The sequence below is a fragment of the Grammomys surdaster genome, unplaced genomic scaffold (assembly GCF_004785775.1).
Source record: "Grammomys surdaster isolate TR1022 unplaced genomic scaffold, NIH_TR_1.0 125630, whole genome shotgun sequence".
NCBI lineage: Eukaryota > Metazoa > Chordata > Mammalia > Rodentia > Muridae > Grammomys > Grammomys surdaster.
This window is the reverse complement of record NW_021620469.1, coordinates 377,538-393,589: the sequence shown is the minus strand read 5'-3', so window position 1 is coordinate 393,589 and position 16,052 is coordinate 377,538. Positions and strand designations below refer to the sequence as shown.

Sequence of the window (16,052 nt, the reverse complement as noted above, 5' to 3'; positions counted from 1 at the left end):
CTCACACCAGATTCTTTCCTGTGATCCCCCGTGGCAGTTCTGACACTGCTGAGCATGGGAAGTACTCGGGGCTCATGGTCATAGCATGCTGGAGACCACAAGGACAGCTTTGCAGAAGCCATAGCATGTGTCCTATTTCAGTGTCAAGTATGGGCCCAGTTGTGATCTAAAACAATTCTGAAATAAAAATTAATCCAAAGCAACTGCCTAAATATTAAAATATGCAACAGGCAATACCACCAGGGTGTCTTCTCACATAGATATTCAGTCTTATAGATCTACTGTGGCCAGGAACACAGCAGCTGGTAGGACACTGAGTCTATTGTTCAATGAGAGAGGTCCTCACACAGATCCACACAGGCTCTGGAAGCTTCCCATCTTGCCCCAGCCCAGATGTCACTCAGATGTACTGGAAACACACACACATCAAACTGAGATCTGAGAAGGCTGGACCCTCAGGAGCTCGGATCCTTTATAACATAGGTTCCAGATGACCATGGAGATGTACTCAGTTCTACGCCACTCACAAGAAAGGCCAAAGCTTTGGTTTCTACCAGGCATCACTAAAGTCCTAATCTCTGTAGTTTAGCAGAGATGTCGCTACAATTACAGCTGACTGTGTTTGGAGAGGTGGAAGGCCTGCATCCTGAAACTGGTCTTACTCTTGCCTCAGCCTCTCATGATGGGATTACACGTCTACACTACTGCGCCAGCTTTATAGCTGACTTTTATCAGGTTTCCATGGGAACAGAGCTAGAACCTTTGTCCAGGGACAGATTTTCCCAGGTAGGAGATATTTAACCTTGGGCCCCAGAATATGTGACTATTTCATTATTTGGATAAAAAGGAACTAAAAATCAAATTGAAAACCATGGTAGACTGTGTTATATGTTTAAAAAAGAGTAACAGTGCACAGCCCATACTGGTGCGCCTTGGTTACCTCCCATCCTTAGCAAGCTCACGCCTGAGCACTACAGCAGAGGCTCGCTGTCCACCTCCCAGGAGTATGCCTCACCTAGAAGCAGTGAGAAGTGTTCTGAAAGAGTTTCCTCCTGCTTGCTGGCTTGACGGCTTTATGAGGACGTCAGGGTAGAAATCTCTGAAAAATTCCATCGTTAGGGCACTCTCCATCACTTAGCAAAATACCTGAAATAATAAACTTGTAAAAACAAAAAACTGGGGCCAGGGAGGCAGCTCAGAGCCTGGTGGTTGTTTCTTATCCAGAGGAACTGAGTTCGACTCTCAGCATCCATTTTTAACAATTGAAAAAAAAAAAAGAAAAGCTTTCTTCTCAGAGATAGAAGTCTTTCGTAGCAGGTGTGACGTCTCTGTGGTTCTCTGGCAATGGGACAATTAAAATCCAAATTCTAGCATCTACCTTTTAAATGGAATGACATGGGTATATACTTTATTTCTATAAGTTTCAGAGATATCCTGCAGTAAACAGTCTATGAGGGTGACATCTTCCTTAGCTGACCACAGAGTCAGGACTAGCCAACATTGAGGAGACACCAGGACTCCCAAGTGGGTAAATCTTCCTCTGTTGTCTGGGGTGAATGAAAGTTGAGTTGCTCACTGTCATGGGATGGGTGTCCAAGAAGAGCTGGAAGTCTCCACTGCAGGAGAAGCCTGTGCCTTTCATACCATTTGCCTGACCACAGAGCTCTTCTGCCCTCTTCCAGCTGGAAGCTCATTTTGTTTTGACTGATCCCCAGCAGTTGTCCCCAGCAATACCATCCTTTATAAGGTATTTTTCTCTCCTTCCCTAACTTTGATTGACCTTCTACATTTCCAAAAAGGAGTAGAATGCCAGTCTTCAAAGTTCATTAAACCAGTGTACAACGACTCCACAGGCTCTGACCAAGTGCTAAGACGAATGCTTTACTCCCCTATAAGGAGTCTTTTCTCTCTTTTCTGCCCACTCTGGCTGTTACCTCCCTTAACTCTAGCTTTAAAGGCTGTCTTTGTAAAAACCAAATGATTTAAGTATTCCTTTTCTATTGCTATGATAAGAACATCATGACCAAGGCAACCTATAGAAGAGAGGGGTCTTATCATAGTGTCAGGAAAGTGTGGCAGCCGGCAAGCAAGAGCTCCGGTCTCCAAAAACAAAAAAAAGAGTCAGAAGAAACTGGAAATGAGTAAATAGGATGTTTGAAACTGGAAACAAAGCCTACCCTGTCCCCATGATGCATGTCCCCCAGCAAGGCCACACCTCTAAGTCACCTCCGAAAAACACCACCAACAACTAGGGCCCACGTCCTGCCGTCAGGGCCCATGGGAGCTATTTTCATTCACACCATCATAGAAACATCTGAACACCTTCATGACAGGATATAGGTATTCACTGAAGATGAGTATGTTAATAAGTTAACTGTGTCTTTTTGGTGTGGTTCAATTCCCAGACTAGAAGAGAGAGTACTGGAAAGCAAACCTCCGAAGGAGCCATTGAATATTATGAAGGTTATGTGGAAGACCTGAAGAGACAAGGATTTCTGCTCCAAGAACACTTTACCGCTGAAACAACACAGTTAGCATCTGAGAAACTGCAGGCTGTAAGCTGGCTTTGATACAATGTGTCCTGCTGTCTGAGTTGGGAGGTGTGCTGTGTGACTGTTGTTTGGTTTGGTTTGTTGTTTTAGATAGTCTCTCACTGTAGTTCAGGATGGCATCTAACTCAGACAAACATCCGGCAGCCTCCTAACTGCCAAGATTCTAGATGGGCACAACCATAGCCAGATGGTTGATTTTTTTCTCTTTCCTTAAAAAAAAAAAAGTGTGTGTGTGGGGGGGTCTTACCATGTAACTCTGGCTGGCTTAGAACACATTATGTAAACCAGGTTAGCCTTAAATTCACAGAGATTCATCTGCTATCTGCCTCTGTTTCCTGGGTGCTGTGGTTAAAAGCATTTGGTCCCATGCCCAGTAATTTGAAATATTTTTTAGTTACTTTGTGTGTATGGATGCATTGCCTGTATGTCTGTCTGTGTATTACATGTACTGACAGAGGCCAAAAGACCTGGAGTTACAAACGATTATAAGCCAATGTGTAGGTGCTGGGAATCGAACCTATATCTTCCTGAAGGGCAGTACTTGGTCTTAACCACTGAGCCATCTCTCTAGTCTTCTTTCAATATTTTTAATAAAAATAATTTTTTTGGTAAGGCATGGTGGCTTATACTTATAATCCAAGCATATTGAAGGTCAAATTGAGAGGATCTGGGGTTTAAGTTTATCCAAACTTAGTATCTTTGAAGCTAGCCTGGGTTTAATGAAACCCTGTCTCAAAGAAGGAAATACTGTCTTTATTAATAAATAAATAAATAAATAAATAAATAAATAAATAATAAAAATAAAACCTGGTAGAGGAGGAGGAAAGCTCAGAAAAATAAAAACTTGAAGATGTGACACTGGACAGTGAGATGTGGTACAAGCCACAGATGCATTATTTATCTGAACAACAAACTCATAGCTTTGAAAGATTTCCCTATAGTTTTGGCTGATTCCAGGCTCCTTAACTCATACTGCATGTGCTTAATGCTACTGATGGGCCCACATCTTATAAAGTAAGAAAAGACAATGGAAAGAATAAAATGGAAGTGATAGAAGAGGAGGCACTTACAGGGTTAGTGGCAGAGAGGGATGAGGACGAGGAAGCCCAGAGGAGAAAGGAGGCCTGAGTGTACCAGCTGCTAGACTCTCCTGTGTAGCTGTCAAAGATACACGAGGCTAAAACTTTATCAGGTTTATTTGGCTCCCATCTGGTGGTGTGAAGGTATAAGTCCCACGGCACTGGCATTGGGTTGAAGGTCCACAGTGAGGCCAAGCTGCCAGTATTTGAACCTTGAGGGACACTCAAGCCATTCCTAGCCATAGTGCCTGGCTATGGTGTGAGTGCCTCTCTTGGGCTATTTTTTTTTCTCATGCTTCATTTTTGGGTCTATTCTGTTGTGTTTGTTTGGTTAGTTGGTTAGTTGATTAGTTGTTTGTTTCTTTGGTTGGTTGGTTGGTTGGTTGGTTGGTTGCTTGCTTGCTTGGATGGTTGCTTGCTTGCTTGCTTGTTTTCTTGCAAGGTTGGAAATGGAACCCAGGGTCTCAGATACACTAGGCAAGCGCTCCACTATTGACCTATACCTGACCAGCTCCTGTGTCAGTTCTACACAAGGCACTCATGAGGACTTTTCTTGGTGGTAATTCCCTGTCACTTTGCGTTTCAGTTGCTTTTGGAGGAGGTCATAAGTTCAGGCACCCTAAGCCAGGAGGTGAGCGATTTGCTGGAGGTGATCTGGACAGAAGCTCTGGGCCACCTGGAGCACACGCTTCTCAAGCCAGTGAACAACATAAGCCTGAATGACGTAAGTACTTAGATACCCAACTCCTGACTGCTTCACAGCATCTCCTTCAGCCTTTCACCTTCTCGCTGTCTTAGGGAAGGCAAGCCTGCTTCTAGAACACCAGGACATGACTGAGTAGTCATCTGAAGATAATGCAGGGAGTGTTCCCTATGGAGTGGAGCTGACTGTTTCAGGGAGAAGCAGACTTCCTGCAATTAGGTCCATAATCTACTCGCGTAATTAGGAACATGGTCCTGGTTTGATACTGACATCACTCTACAATTCCTTGTAAAAAGCACATCTCCTACAGTTCCATTTGTATTCCTGTCCATTTATGTACCTATGTGTTCATGTGTATAGAAATATGTTGCTGCATTTTTCTTCAATGGTGTCGCCACTGATAAGTTGCCTGTGATCCAGTGAATAACCCTACATTTAGACAAATAGAAGCAACCCTTGGTAAACTCAGTGAGCTATTTAAAAAATAACCTTCTAACAGTCCCTCCACTTCCCTGAAGAACCTTCCTAGGGACTAAGCCTTCAAACATGGGCCTTAGAAACACAGTCAAGACCCAAACTAACAGGATTGAAATGGCAAAAGAATTTTAAAAAGATATTCTATTTCTTTTAAAGGCCCAAACTGTAGCAGCATCAGCAGTCTGTAGAAGACTCATGGTTCCAGTGTCTCCAGCTTTAGATATTTTTATGGCTATCTCTTCAGTTTTGTGACTACCAAGATTCAGATTTTAAGAAGTATGTTTGCTTTTGTGTCTGTAGGTGAGTAAAGCGGAAGGGATTCTCCTTCTGGTAAAAACAGCACTGAAGAATGGAGACTCACCAGAACAACTGCAGAAGACAATGGCCGAGTTCTACCGGTTGCTGCCTCACAGACATCTAGCATCAGAGGAAGTTAACCTGAGGCTGTTAGCTCAGAAAGAGGACCTTTGTCAGGTATAGCTCTGGAGGAAAGAATTCAGTTTAAAATATATGGCTGTGTCATCCCTTTGGAGAGATGGCCCAGTGGTTAAGGGCACTGGCTCTTCTTGCAGAGCACCTGAGTTCAGTTCCCGGCACCCACAAGGTGGCTTACGATTGTCTGTAACTCCAGTTCCATGGGACCCACTGTCCTCCTCTGGTATCTGTGGGCACCAGGTATGCATGTGGTATATACATGCATGCATGTGGACAAATACTCATACAGATAAAATAAAATAAGTCTTTAAAAAATAAGGCTGGACATGGTGGTACATGCCTTTAATCCAGCACTTGGGAAACAGAAACAGCCGTATTCAGTGAATTTGAAGCCAGCCTGGTCTACATAGTGATTTCAAAGATAGACAGAGCTGTGTAGAAAGACCCTGTCTAATAATAATAAAATAATAATAATAATAATATAAAAAATAAGATATATGGTGAATAAAGCCAGGCATGGTTTTGTACACCTGTAATCCAGCACTCGTGGGAGGCAGAGGCAGAAAAACCAGGAGTTCAAGGGCAGTCTCAACCACATAGCAAGTCTTAAGCTAGCCAGGTCTACATGATGCCCTGTCTCATAAATAAACAAACAAACAAACAAACAAACAAACAAATGGGCTGTAGAGATGGCTTGGTGACTAAGAGCACTTGTTGCTCTTGCCAAGGACCAGGTTCAGCTCCTAGCACCCACATGGTAGCTCACAGCCATCCATAACTCCAGTTCCAGGGGATCCCATGCCCTCTTCTGACCTCTCCTGGCACCAAACACGAACACAGTACATATGCACACATGCAGGCAAAATAGTCATACATAAAAAATAAATAAGTCTTTTAAAAATGTGTGCCAGGCGAGGTGGCACATACCTTTAATCCTAGCACTCGGGATGCAGAGGCAGGTGGATCTCCTTGAGTTCCAGGCTATCCTGCTCTACACAGTGAATTCTAGGACAACAAGGGTTATATTGAGAAACCCTTTCTCAAAAAAAGGAAAAAAGTAGATAAATAGAAGGCAATGCTTGGGCCGAGGTCCAAGTCTGAATAAAGAGGACGAGGTGAGCTGAGCACCAGCGTTTTATCTCTCTCTGCTTCCTGACAGCAGAGACAATGTGACCAGCGTCTCACAGTCCTGCCGCCATGCCTCCTCTGCCATGATGGGCTGCATCCTCCTTAACCAGGAGCCAAAACAAACCTTTTTTCTTTTCTTCCTTAAGTTGCTTTTGTCAGGTATTTTGACACACTAATGAGAAATTTAAATTGCTAGACTAATGTACACTTCTACTGTGCTATCAGTGAGGCAATTTTATATATATATATATATATTTTTTTTTTTTTTCTGTATTGAGGATTTCACTATGCATCCCAGCCTAGCCATGAACTCCTAAGCTTGGGTAATCCTGCCTCAGTCTCCCAAATAGCCAGGAAAATTGTGTTGTACCAACCCTCCTGATCTTTAAATCTTTATTTTTACTTTTGAGACATACTCTTACACTGCAACTTGGGCTGACCTGGAACTTACTGCATAACCTAAGCTAACCTTGAGCTTATAGCAGTCTTCCTATCTTCTCTCCCCAAGGGCTAAGGTTATAGGTGTGAATAACCATGCCCAGCACTGTAACCAGCATTTTTCCAGTTTAGTATATTATGAACATCAAATGTTAATCAAAAACTTGGTGGAAAAGAAACCTAATTTTTACATTTTTGGAAAATATTAATTTAATATATGTACTAACTTGCATATGTGATGTCTCTAACATTTCTGTATCATTTTCACCCACAGCTGGTAAGAGACATGGTGAATGTTTGTGAAACTAATTTATCCAAACCCAACCCACCATCTCTTGCCAAATACCGAGCTTTGAGATGCAAAGTTGAACATGTTGAAAAGAATACTGAAGAATTTTCCAGGGTTAGAAAAGAAGTACTACAGAATAATCGAAGGTAAACATGAAGCAAGTCTCACAAAACAGTGCAGTGCTCTTGAGATCCTGTTGGCAAGTCAGTCAAGACAATTAGAAGACATTACTCTTCTACATTCCAACAAGACATCTGCAGATGATAACAAAGAGTGACTTTCTGTGTTTACACTGTCTTGAGGGACTGAGGGGATGGCATAGTGGGTCAAAGCACTTGTTGCTAACCCCAACAACCTAAGTTCGATCCCCAGGGTGGAGACAGAGAACCAACTCTCACAAGTTGTTCTATAACCTTCACAGGAGTACTATGACACAAGTGGGCATATACACACATTTGTACATGCGAGCACGCACACGCACGTGCACGCACACAAACACACACACACGCACACACACACACACACCCCAAATAAACAAATGCAATTTTAAAAGGAAAAGTCAGTCTTATCCAGGGGAATATCCTATGCTAGCAAGTATATCCCATTCTCCCACCCTGCTTTCTGAGTGACCTGATCTTTTATTGCTATTATTATGATGGTTGCATGCATATATGGTATGTGCATGTGAGTGTTGGTGCACATATACCACAGCATACAAGCAGCGGTCAGAGGACAACTTTCTGGAGTTGACCCTCTTCTTCACTGTGGGCTCTGGTTTACTTAAAAAGCACTTTACCAATGAGACCATCTCGCAACCTTTGACCTAATCTTGTTGAAGAGTAGGCTTCAGAGGCTAAAAGTATAGCTCAGCAAAAGGTGGTCCAGCTTTTTTAGCATATGTAGGGCCTTGGGTTCCATCCCAGCATCACAGAGGCACATACAGGGTACAAGAACATTACAAAACAAAGTTTATTCTATTTAAGATTTAAACATGCAGTAACATAGGTGTGTACTCTTCTGACCTGTCTAGCTGTGACATGAAAAATGCTTTGAAAAACTTGGGAAACATATTATGCTTGTTCAGAGTTTTTATTATTGTTGTAATTATTTAAATGATGTGGGAGTGTGCTATGGCATATGTATGGATGCCATAGGACAACTTTGGGAGTCAGATCTCTCCTTCTACCATGTGGGTCTCAGAGATGGAACTCAGATTACCACATTTGCTGCCAATCTATTAATGATTTTTATTTTTCTTCTAATTGTGTGACCTCAAGGTTTTTCTCCTAATTCTTCCAGTGAACATCCAGTAGATATCTTGCAGATATTTAGAGTTGGCAGAGTGAATGAAGCTACGGAGTTTTTAAGTAAACTGGGCAACGTGCGACCCTTGTTCCATGGATCTCCTGTGCGGAATATTCTTGGAATCTTGTCCCGGTAAGATACGCCATAGTCCTTACTTTTTAGTTTTCCAGCTTAAGAATGTGAAATGTTCTCCTCTCTTGTGTGCCTTTGTCTTTGATCCTAAACAATATCATAATAAATGAACAAACCACAAGTGGTGTGTAGAAACGAATGACAAGGGCTGGAGAGGGGACTTAGTGCTTAAGAACACTAACTGCTCTTCCAGAGTTCAATCCCCAGCAAGCACAGGGTGGCTCAGGACTGCCTATAATGGCGTCTGATGCCCTCTTCTGTCATGCAGATATACAGGAAGTTAGAGTGCTCATATGCATAATCAAATAAATCTACAAAAAACAATGACAAGAAAATCTGTACATATTCAGTAGAGATGGATTTTTTTTCTGAATATTTTGAATCCATGGCTGGTTGACTGTAGGTATGGAGGGAGGGCCAGTTGAACTCTAACCTGATGTTTGTAAAGACAGCGAATTTCTTGTTGGTCACTGAGTCTGAAGGCTGTGTGGCAGAGTCCTCTCCTTTAGTGAATCACGATCCTACCCTTCTCTTTCAGAGGGCTTCTCTTACCTAAGGTAGCTGAAGACCGCGGTGTGCAAAGAACAGATATTGGAAATCTGGGGAGCGGCATCTATTTCAGTGACTCACTCAGGTTAGTGTCTTCTGTCCCAACCCCCACCACAGTGGGCTCCTTGCAAACTTCCCTCTCTTCCTTTAGTGAGGAAGTCTCTCACCCACTGAAGCGTCATTGAAAGCAGCCATTGCCACAGCATACTGTAAAAGCATGGCTTCTGTAGTGAACATTTGGGGAAATTATGTTTGAAGTCTTAGTGGTTTTCTTTTGCTCAGAGCCTTTAAATGTTTTTATTAATTTTATCTATTTATTTAGTGTGGACCTATGTGTGTGCATGTGGGGTGGGGGTGGGGAGACATTTGCATGCCACAGTACATTTGTGGAAGTCAGATGACAATTTGACTGAGTCAGGTGTCTCTTTCTACCATGTAGAGCCCAAGGATCAAACTCAGGTCATCAGGCTTGGAAGCAGGCACCTTTACTCACTGGGCTGTCTTGTCAGCCCACCTCAGCGTACACATGTTTTCTAGCTGAATCTTTTCCAGTGCCCCTCACCTTTTCGACTCTCAGACCCTACCCCACAGGGAAATCTCCTCATAGCACAGATGGAGACCTTAAGGCCACCAGGGGACGCAGACTCCTGTGATCCTCACACTAGGGAAGTGGAGAGAGAAGATTCAGAGTTCAAGGTCAGCCTCAGCCCTGTAGTGATTTCAAGACTAATCTAAGCTACAATGAGACCCTGTCTTTGAAGAAAAATAAAAATTGAAGAAGAAGAAAAAGGAAAAGAAGAAGAAGAAGAAGAAGAAGAAGAAGAAGAAGAAGAAGAAGATGAGGAGGAGGAGGAGGAGGAGGAGGAGGAGGAGGAGGAGGAAGAGGAGGAGGAGGAAAAGGGGGAAGAAGGAGGGGGAGGGAGGGAAGGGGGAGGGGGAAGGAGAGGAAGAAGAGGAGGAAGAGGAAGATGAGGAAGAAGAGGTTAAGGAAGAAGAAGAGGTTAAGGAAGAGGAAGAGAAAGAAAGAAAGGCCACAGATTCCTAATCTTTGATCTGGTTGACCTTCCCTGTGACTTGGGAGAGGCTATGAAGATAGGACTTCTCTCTTTCCTTTGGCCAGCACTTACTTGCTTACCATTTAATCATCGTCATGAGCTTCAGTGCAGTAAATTTAGTACACCTTTCCTAGCTAACAAAATGGTTTTTCTTTAAGCGTGTGTGTGTGGCAGGGGTAAGGATTCTAGAAGCCAGAGGTATCGAGAACCCCGGAAGAACATGGCCCACAGATCTAAGCAGGCTCACAAAGGCTCACAGAACTGAAGGAACAATCATGGGGCATCTATGGGCCTTGCTTGGTCCTCTACATACATGCTGTGCCTGTTTAGCTTGGGGTGTGTGTGGGATTCCTAACAGTGGGGGTGAGGTCTGTCTCTGACTATTTTTGCCTGCCCCTGGGACCCTTTTCCTCCAACTGGGTTGCCTCGGTCCAGCTCTGGTGTGAAGGAATGTGCCTGGTCTTGTTGTAACTTGTTATGTTCTGTTGATATCCCCAGAAGGCCTGCTCATTTTTAGAAGGGAAACAGGAGGAGTGATGTGGGAAGAAGGAAGGTTGGGAGCAGAGCCTGGGAGGAGAGGAGGGAGGGAAAACTGGGGCTGGGATATAATGTATCCCAGAAAAAACTGCCTGCAGCTTTGACTTTCCACAATCTCACACATTTCTGATCTATTTTTTAAAATGGGACTGTAAAATAGATGAGCTATTTTTATGCAAAATGTTTTCCTTCTTAATCTGTTACTCTGGCACTTCTTGAAGCACAATAAAGATATTTTTAGTAGCTGTCAGAGAAAAAAGTGCTTTGAGTGCCACCTGCCATAAAGAAGGGCACTACACACATCTTTACCTAATTGTTTGTTTTTATTCTTTTTAAGAGGGTCTCACTATTTAGCCCAGGCTAGCTGGGAACTCATTATGTATACTAGGCTAGCCTGGAACTTGTAGTGATCCTCCTGCCTCAGCCTTCTAAGAACTAGAGTTACAGGTGTAAATAAATAAGTACATAATGAACAACTCTGCCTTCTCCTTCTTCCTCTTCTCTCCTTCATTCCCTTCCTTCTCATCCTCTCTTCTTCAATAGGGTTTTACTGTGTAGCCGAGGCTGGCCTTGAATTCATGATCCTTCTGCCCCACTTTCCCAAGTATTGGGTTATAAGTGCGCACCTACACAGTTTCTCACCATAAAGTTCTAACTTGTATCTTTGGAGTTATTGCAACAGTGGTAAACTTTGGAATGATCTCCCTAGAAACTCAATGTAGGCTGTACATCCCTTGTCTGAAGTACTAAAAACAATTCTTTTTCAGATTTGGGATTATATGGGTATACATAAAAAGTTATCTTTGGGACCACATGAATCCAAATGTGAAATTCATTTATGTTTCATCTACACCTGATAAATGTAGCCTGGTGGTGACTTTACACAATATGTTTAGTATGCGGGCCTCAGACTGCTACCATCACAGATTAGGGATAGGATTTTCCATCTGTGCATCACAGCAATCAATGCTCAAAGTTTTCAGTCTGGGCAATTTCAGATTTTGATTCACAATTTTGGGTTAGAGATGCCCAAGCTATGTTTCTTATTTATACAATGAAGTGAGGCTGGCCAGTAGCCATTATGACTTGTGTTTATTTCCTTCCTCATGCAGTACAAGCATTAAGTACGCACATGCAGGAGAGACAGATGGCTCCAGACTCCTGGTCGTCTGTGATGTTGCCCTGGGAAAGTGTGTGGACTTATTCAAGAAAGACTTTTCCTTAACCGAGGCGCCACCAGGCTATGACAGTGTCCATGGAGTTTCGGAAACAGCCTCTGTGCCCACAGACTTTCAGGTATTTTATTTGAGGAGGCATGCAAACCCAGGGTCATGTGTCATGGTCAAGCCCTCACCTAGCACTTAAAAAAAATAATCAAACAGTAAACAAACAAGAAAAAAGCTAAAACAGGCCCATGTGTGCGAAGACCAGCCTCAGAGACTTGCTTCCACTTCCACTAAGTATGTTTTCATGTAATGCATGCCGGCATCTTTGCTAATTAGCAAATATGAGAGTCTACTTCTCAGGGAGTTTTGGCTGCTCTTTTCTTCACTTGTTATATCCTGTCAATTCCCATTTGCTCTAGGATGATGAATTTGTTGTATATAAAACCAATCAAGTTAAAATGAAATACATTGTTAAATTTTGCATTCCTGGAGATATAATAAAGGAATTCCATCCTCGTGAAAATACTGAATCAGAGGAGCATAGAGATGAACTTTCCAGTGCTCCAGAGGCTGGAGGTAAGACAGCTTCTTTTCTTGGTTTCTTGAGAAAAGGTTTCTCTGTGTAGCCTCAGCTGTTCCTGAAACTGACTATGTAGACTGGACTAACCTTGAACTCACAGAGGTCTGCCTGACTCCGCCTCCAGACTGCTAGGATTAAAGGTGCACACCATTGACTACAAGACAAGCTTCTTGAGTGATATTGTATGAGATAAAAACTGAAATTTTTTTCAAAAGCACTTACATTCATGTTTGGTAGCAGCATCTATGACTTCCTATTTCATTTTCCTTTTATCCTGAACACATAAAAACCAACATGCTTAAGGAAGGTAAGTGATCTCCAAATCCTGTGCTTTGTCACCAGCATGCCTGAGATGGCTTGTTCTTTAGGATGGCTTAGTAATACAATTCATTTGGGGAGTCTCTATTTTGTCTTGCTGTAGCAAAATAATAGGAATGTTATAAAGAAAAATGTTTGTAATATTTACCTGTGTGTGTCTGTGTACGTGTGTGTGTATAGGTCAGAGAATAACATGCAAGAGTTTCTCTCTTTTCACCTATGGGCCCTAGAGATTTGAACACAGGTCTTTAAACTTGGTGGCAAGTGCCTTCACCAACTGAACCATCTTGCTAGCCTGAGAAAACACATTTGTACAGTGTGTGTGGTAGCGTTGGCCTGTAACCCAAGCACTTAGGAGGCCAAGGCAGGAGGATCTTGAGTTCTAGATTATCTCAAACCAAACCCAAACAGAGAAAAGGGCTTGTCTGGCTTATCATTTCAGAGGTTTGGGGACCTGATGCTGCCTTCAGTTTGGCTCTGGTGTGGCCCTCAAGGTAGATGGTATCACAACAGAACCATGGGCAAGGAGAGGTGACTCATGAGACAGTCAGCCAGAGTACAAGCAAACTCCCACAGGTCCTACTTCATAATTGTCCTCTGAGAGGCTCCACCAAGCAGCTGACTGAAACAGATGCAGAGACCCACAGCCAAACATTGGATGGAACTCTCAGAAACTGAACCACCAATCAAGGAGCATACATGGCCTGGAAGTAGTGCCCCCACCCCCACACATAAGTAGCAGATGTGCAACTTGGTCTTCATGTGGGTCCTGGGTCCCGAGCAATTGGAGCAGGAGCTATCCCTAAAGCTGTTACCTATCTGTAGAATATTTTCCCCTAACTGGGATGTCTTGTCTGGCCTCATCGGGAAAGGATGCACCTAGCCTTGCAGAGACTTGATGTCCTAAGGTGGGGAGGATATGTAGGGGGGCCTCTACTCTCTCAGAGGAGAAAGGGAGGGGAGATGGAGAGAAGGCCTGTGGAGGGGGGACTGGGAGAGGGGAACAGTGATCAGAATATAAAGTGAATAAATTAATAATGGAAAGTTTCCATCCACCCTTCAACATCACCATCCTGGTGACTAAGCTTCCAACACATGAACCTTTGGGAGATGAACTATGTCCCAGCCATGGCACCCATGGAACTAGGTCAGAGTTCAGTAGTACTGCATAGGTGGGTGGAGTAAGCGCAGGGTGCAGCTGTAGTCAGAAAGCTTGTGTGTGACTGGAACTACTACTCAGCAGGCGATGTCATCTTGGACCCTGACCCCTCAGGCAGACATGAGAATATATCCTTGTTTTTAAGTGTTGCTGTAAGGACAGAGTGAGAAAAGAGAAAGGGTAATAAGGGAAATAGCAGAAAACATAAGCTTCCTGGCAGACCATGGCCCCATTATATCACCTAATAAGACAATAATAACATATCAGAGGGCAGCCATGATGATACATGCTTATAATCCCAGCGCTCGGGAGCCTAGGGAGGACACTTGCCATAAATTTGAGCCTGCCAGGGCTACATAGCAAGATCCTCTGACAATATACCTCCCCCAAAAGCTAGCACTTTTATTGATGGCCGGTTTCATTTTGGTTTGTTTCTGTTGTGATGCTAGGGACTGATCCAGATTCTTGTATCTGCTGAACAAGTGTTCCACCACCACTGAGCCATAGCAACAGTACTTTTTCACTTTTATTTTTTTCCTTTGTTGAGGATTGAGCAAAAAGCCTCACACGTGCTAGGCAAGTGCTCTGTTACTGAGTTACAGCCCAGCTCTGTTTTTGTTTTTTTTTTTTGGCACAACATCTCTCATGTTGCCCAGGCTGCCCTTGCTCGATGTGTAATCCTGCCAGGCTTTGAACTTTCATTTCTCTTCCCTCAGGAAGAACAACATCTTAGATAACAGGTCTATACTGTCTTAATTAGAGTTCTCACTGCTATGATGAAACGCCTCGACCAAAGTGACTTGGAGCAGAAAGGGTTTATTTTGCTCACAATCCATCATCAGAAGCAGTGAGGGCAGGAGCCTGGAGGCAGGAGCTGTCATGGAGGGATGCTACTTCCTGACTTGCTCCTCATTCCTTGCTCAGCCTGCTTTCTTATAGAACCCAGGACATATGTGGAATCATCCCTGCAAGTATTTTATTAGGATTTTTTTTGTGTGTGACTATGTCCATTAGGGAGATGGGTTTACATCAGGATAACACAATTCATAAGGAGAATTTGGTAGTGTTTTCCCTTTCCTATTTTTATAGAATAGCTTAAGAAGCATTGCTATTTGTTTTTCTTTGAGGGTCTGGTAAATTCAGCAGTGTATTTAACAAGGCCTGAGCTTTTTTAGTTATGAGATTTAAAAAAAAAAAAACTTTACCATTCCTTACTTTTTTTAGAGATCTGCTTAAATTATTTATCTAATATTGGTTTGAATTTGGAAAATCAGAGGCTGGCAAGATGATTCAGAGGTTAAGAGCACCAGTTGTTCTTTCAGAGGACCCAGGTTCTATTCTAAGTACCCACATGGCGGCTCACAGCCACCTGTAACTCTAGTCTAGAGGATTCAAGGCTCTTCCTGGCCTCTGCCCACCAGGAACATGTATGGACAGGCACAGACACACAAACAGACAAAATACCCATACACATAAGAAAAAAATTTTCTTTAAAATTTGGTAGATTATATACATCTAGAAATTCATCTATTTTAGGTTTTTTCAAATTTAGTGGCATGTATTTTTAAGATATATTCTAGTGTCTCTGAATTCAAGTGACTGTCATAATGGCTCTTTTATCACTAACTTTATTTTTTTAAAGATTTATTTATTTTATGTATATGAGTACACTGTAGCTTCAGACACACCAGAAGAGGACCTCAGATCCCATTACAGATGGTTGTGAGCCACCATGTGGTTGCTGGGAATTGAACTCAGGACCTCTGGAAGAGCAGTCAGTGCTCTTAACTGCTGAGCCATCTCTCCAGTCCCTATCACTAACGTTATTAATTTGAGGTTTTCTATCTTTCTTCTGGTTAGTTTGTCTATCTTAACAAATATAGGAAAAATGAAAGGATTCCTTGATCTTTACCTTATCACAGTGAGAGAGAACTATAAGTCAGAGGGCTGTATAGATGCCTGAGTGCTTACGAGCCCTACCTACTCCTCCAGAGGATCTGGATTCAATTCCCAGCATCTACGTGGCAGCTCACAGCCAGTAATTCCAGTTTAAGGGGATCCTACACCTTCTTCTGGCTTCTGTGGGCTTCAGCACATACTTGGTGCACAGATATAAATGCAAGCAAAAATGCATATAAAATTAAATAATT

At 42.8% G+C, this 16,052-nt stretch overlaps 1 protein-coding gene across 1 annotated transcript in view; it reads left to right on the top strand.

Moving 5' to 3' along the window:
• Parp4 (poly(ADP-ribose) polymerase family member 4) overlaps window positions 1–16,052 on the top strand; it is a 90,911-nt gene that overhangs the window by 22,333 nt on the left and 52,526 nt on the right. The window contains exons 7-14 of the mRNA XM_028787390.1: window positions 2,406–2,555; window positions 4,218–4,355; window positions 5,112–5,285; window positions 7,087–7,247; window positions 8,401–8,538; window positions 9,077–9,172; window positions 11,792–11,975; window positions 12,265–12,421. Coding sequence (XP_028643223.1) covers window positions 2,406–2,555; window positions 4,218–4,355; window positions 5,112–5,285; window positions 7,087–7,247; window positions 8,401–8,538; window positions 9,077–9,172; window positions 11,792–11,975; window positions 12,265–12,421 — 1,198 coding nt within the window. The remainder of the gene's footprint in view (window positions 1–2,405; window positions 2,556–4,217; window positions 4,356–5,111; window positions 5,286–7,086; window positions 7,248–8,400; window positions 8,539–9,076; window positions 9,173–11,791; window positions 11,976–12,264; window positions 12,422–16,052) is intronic.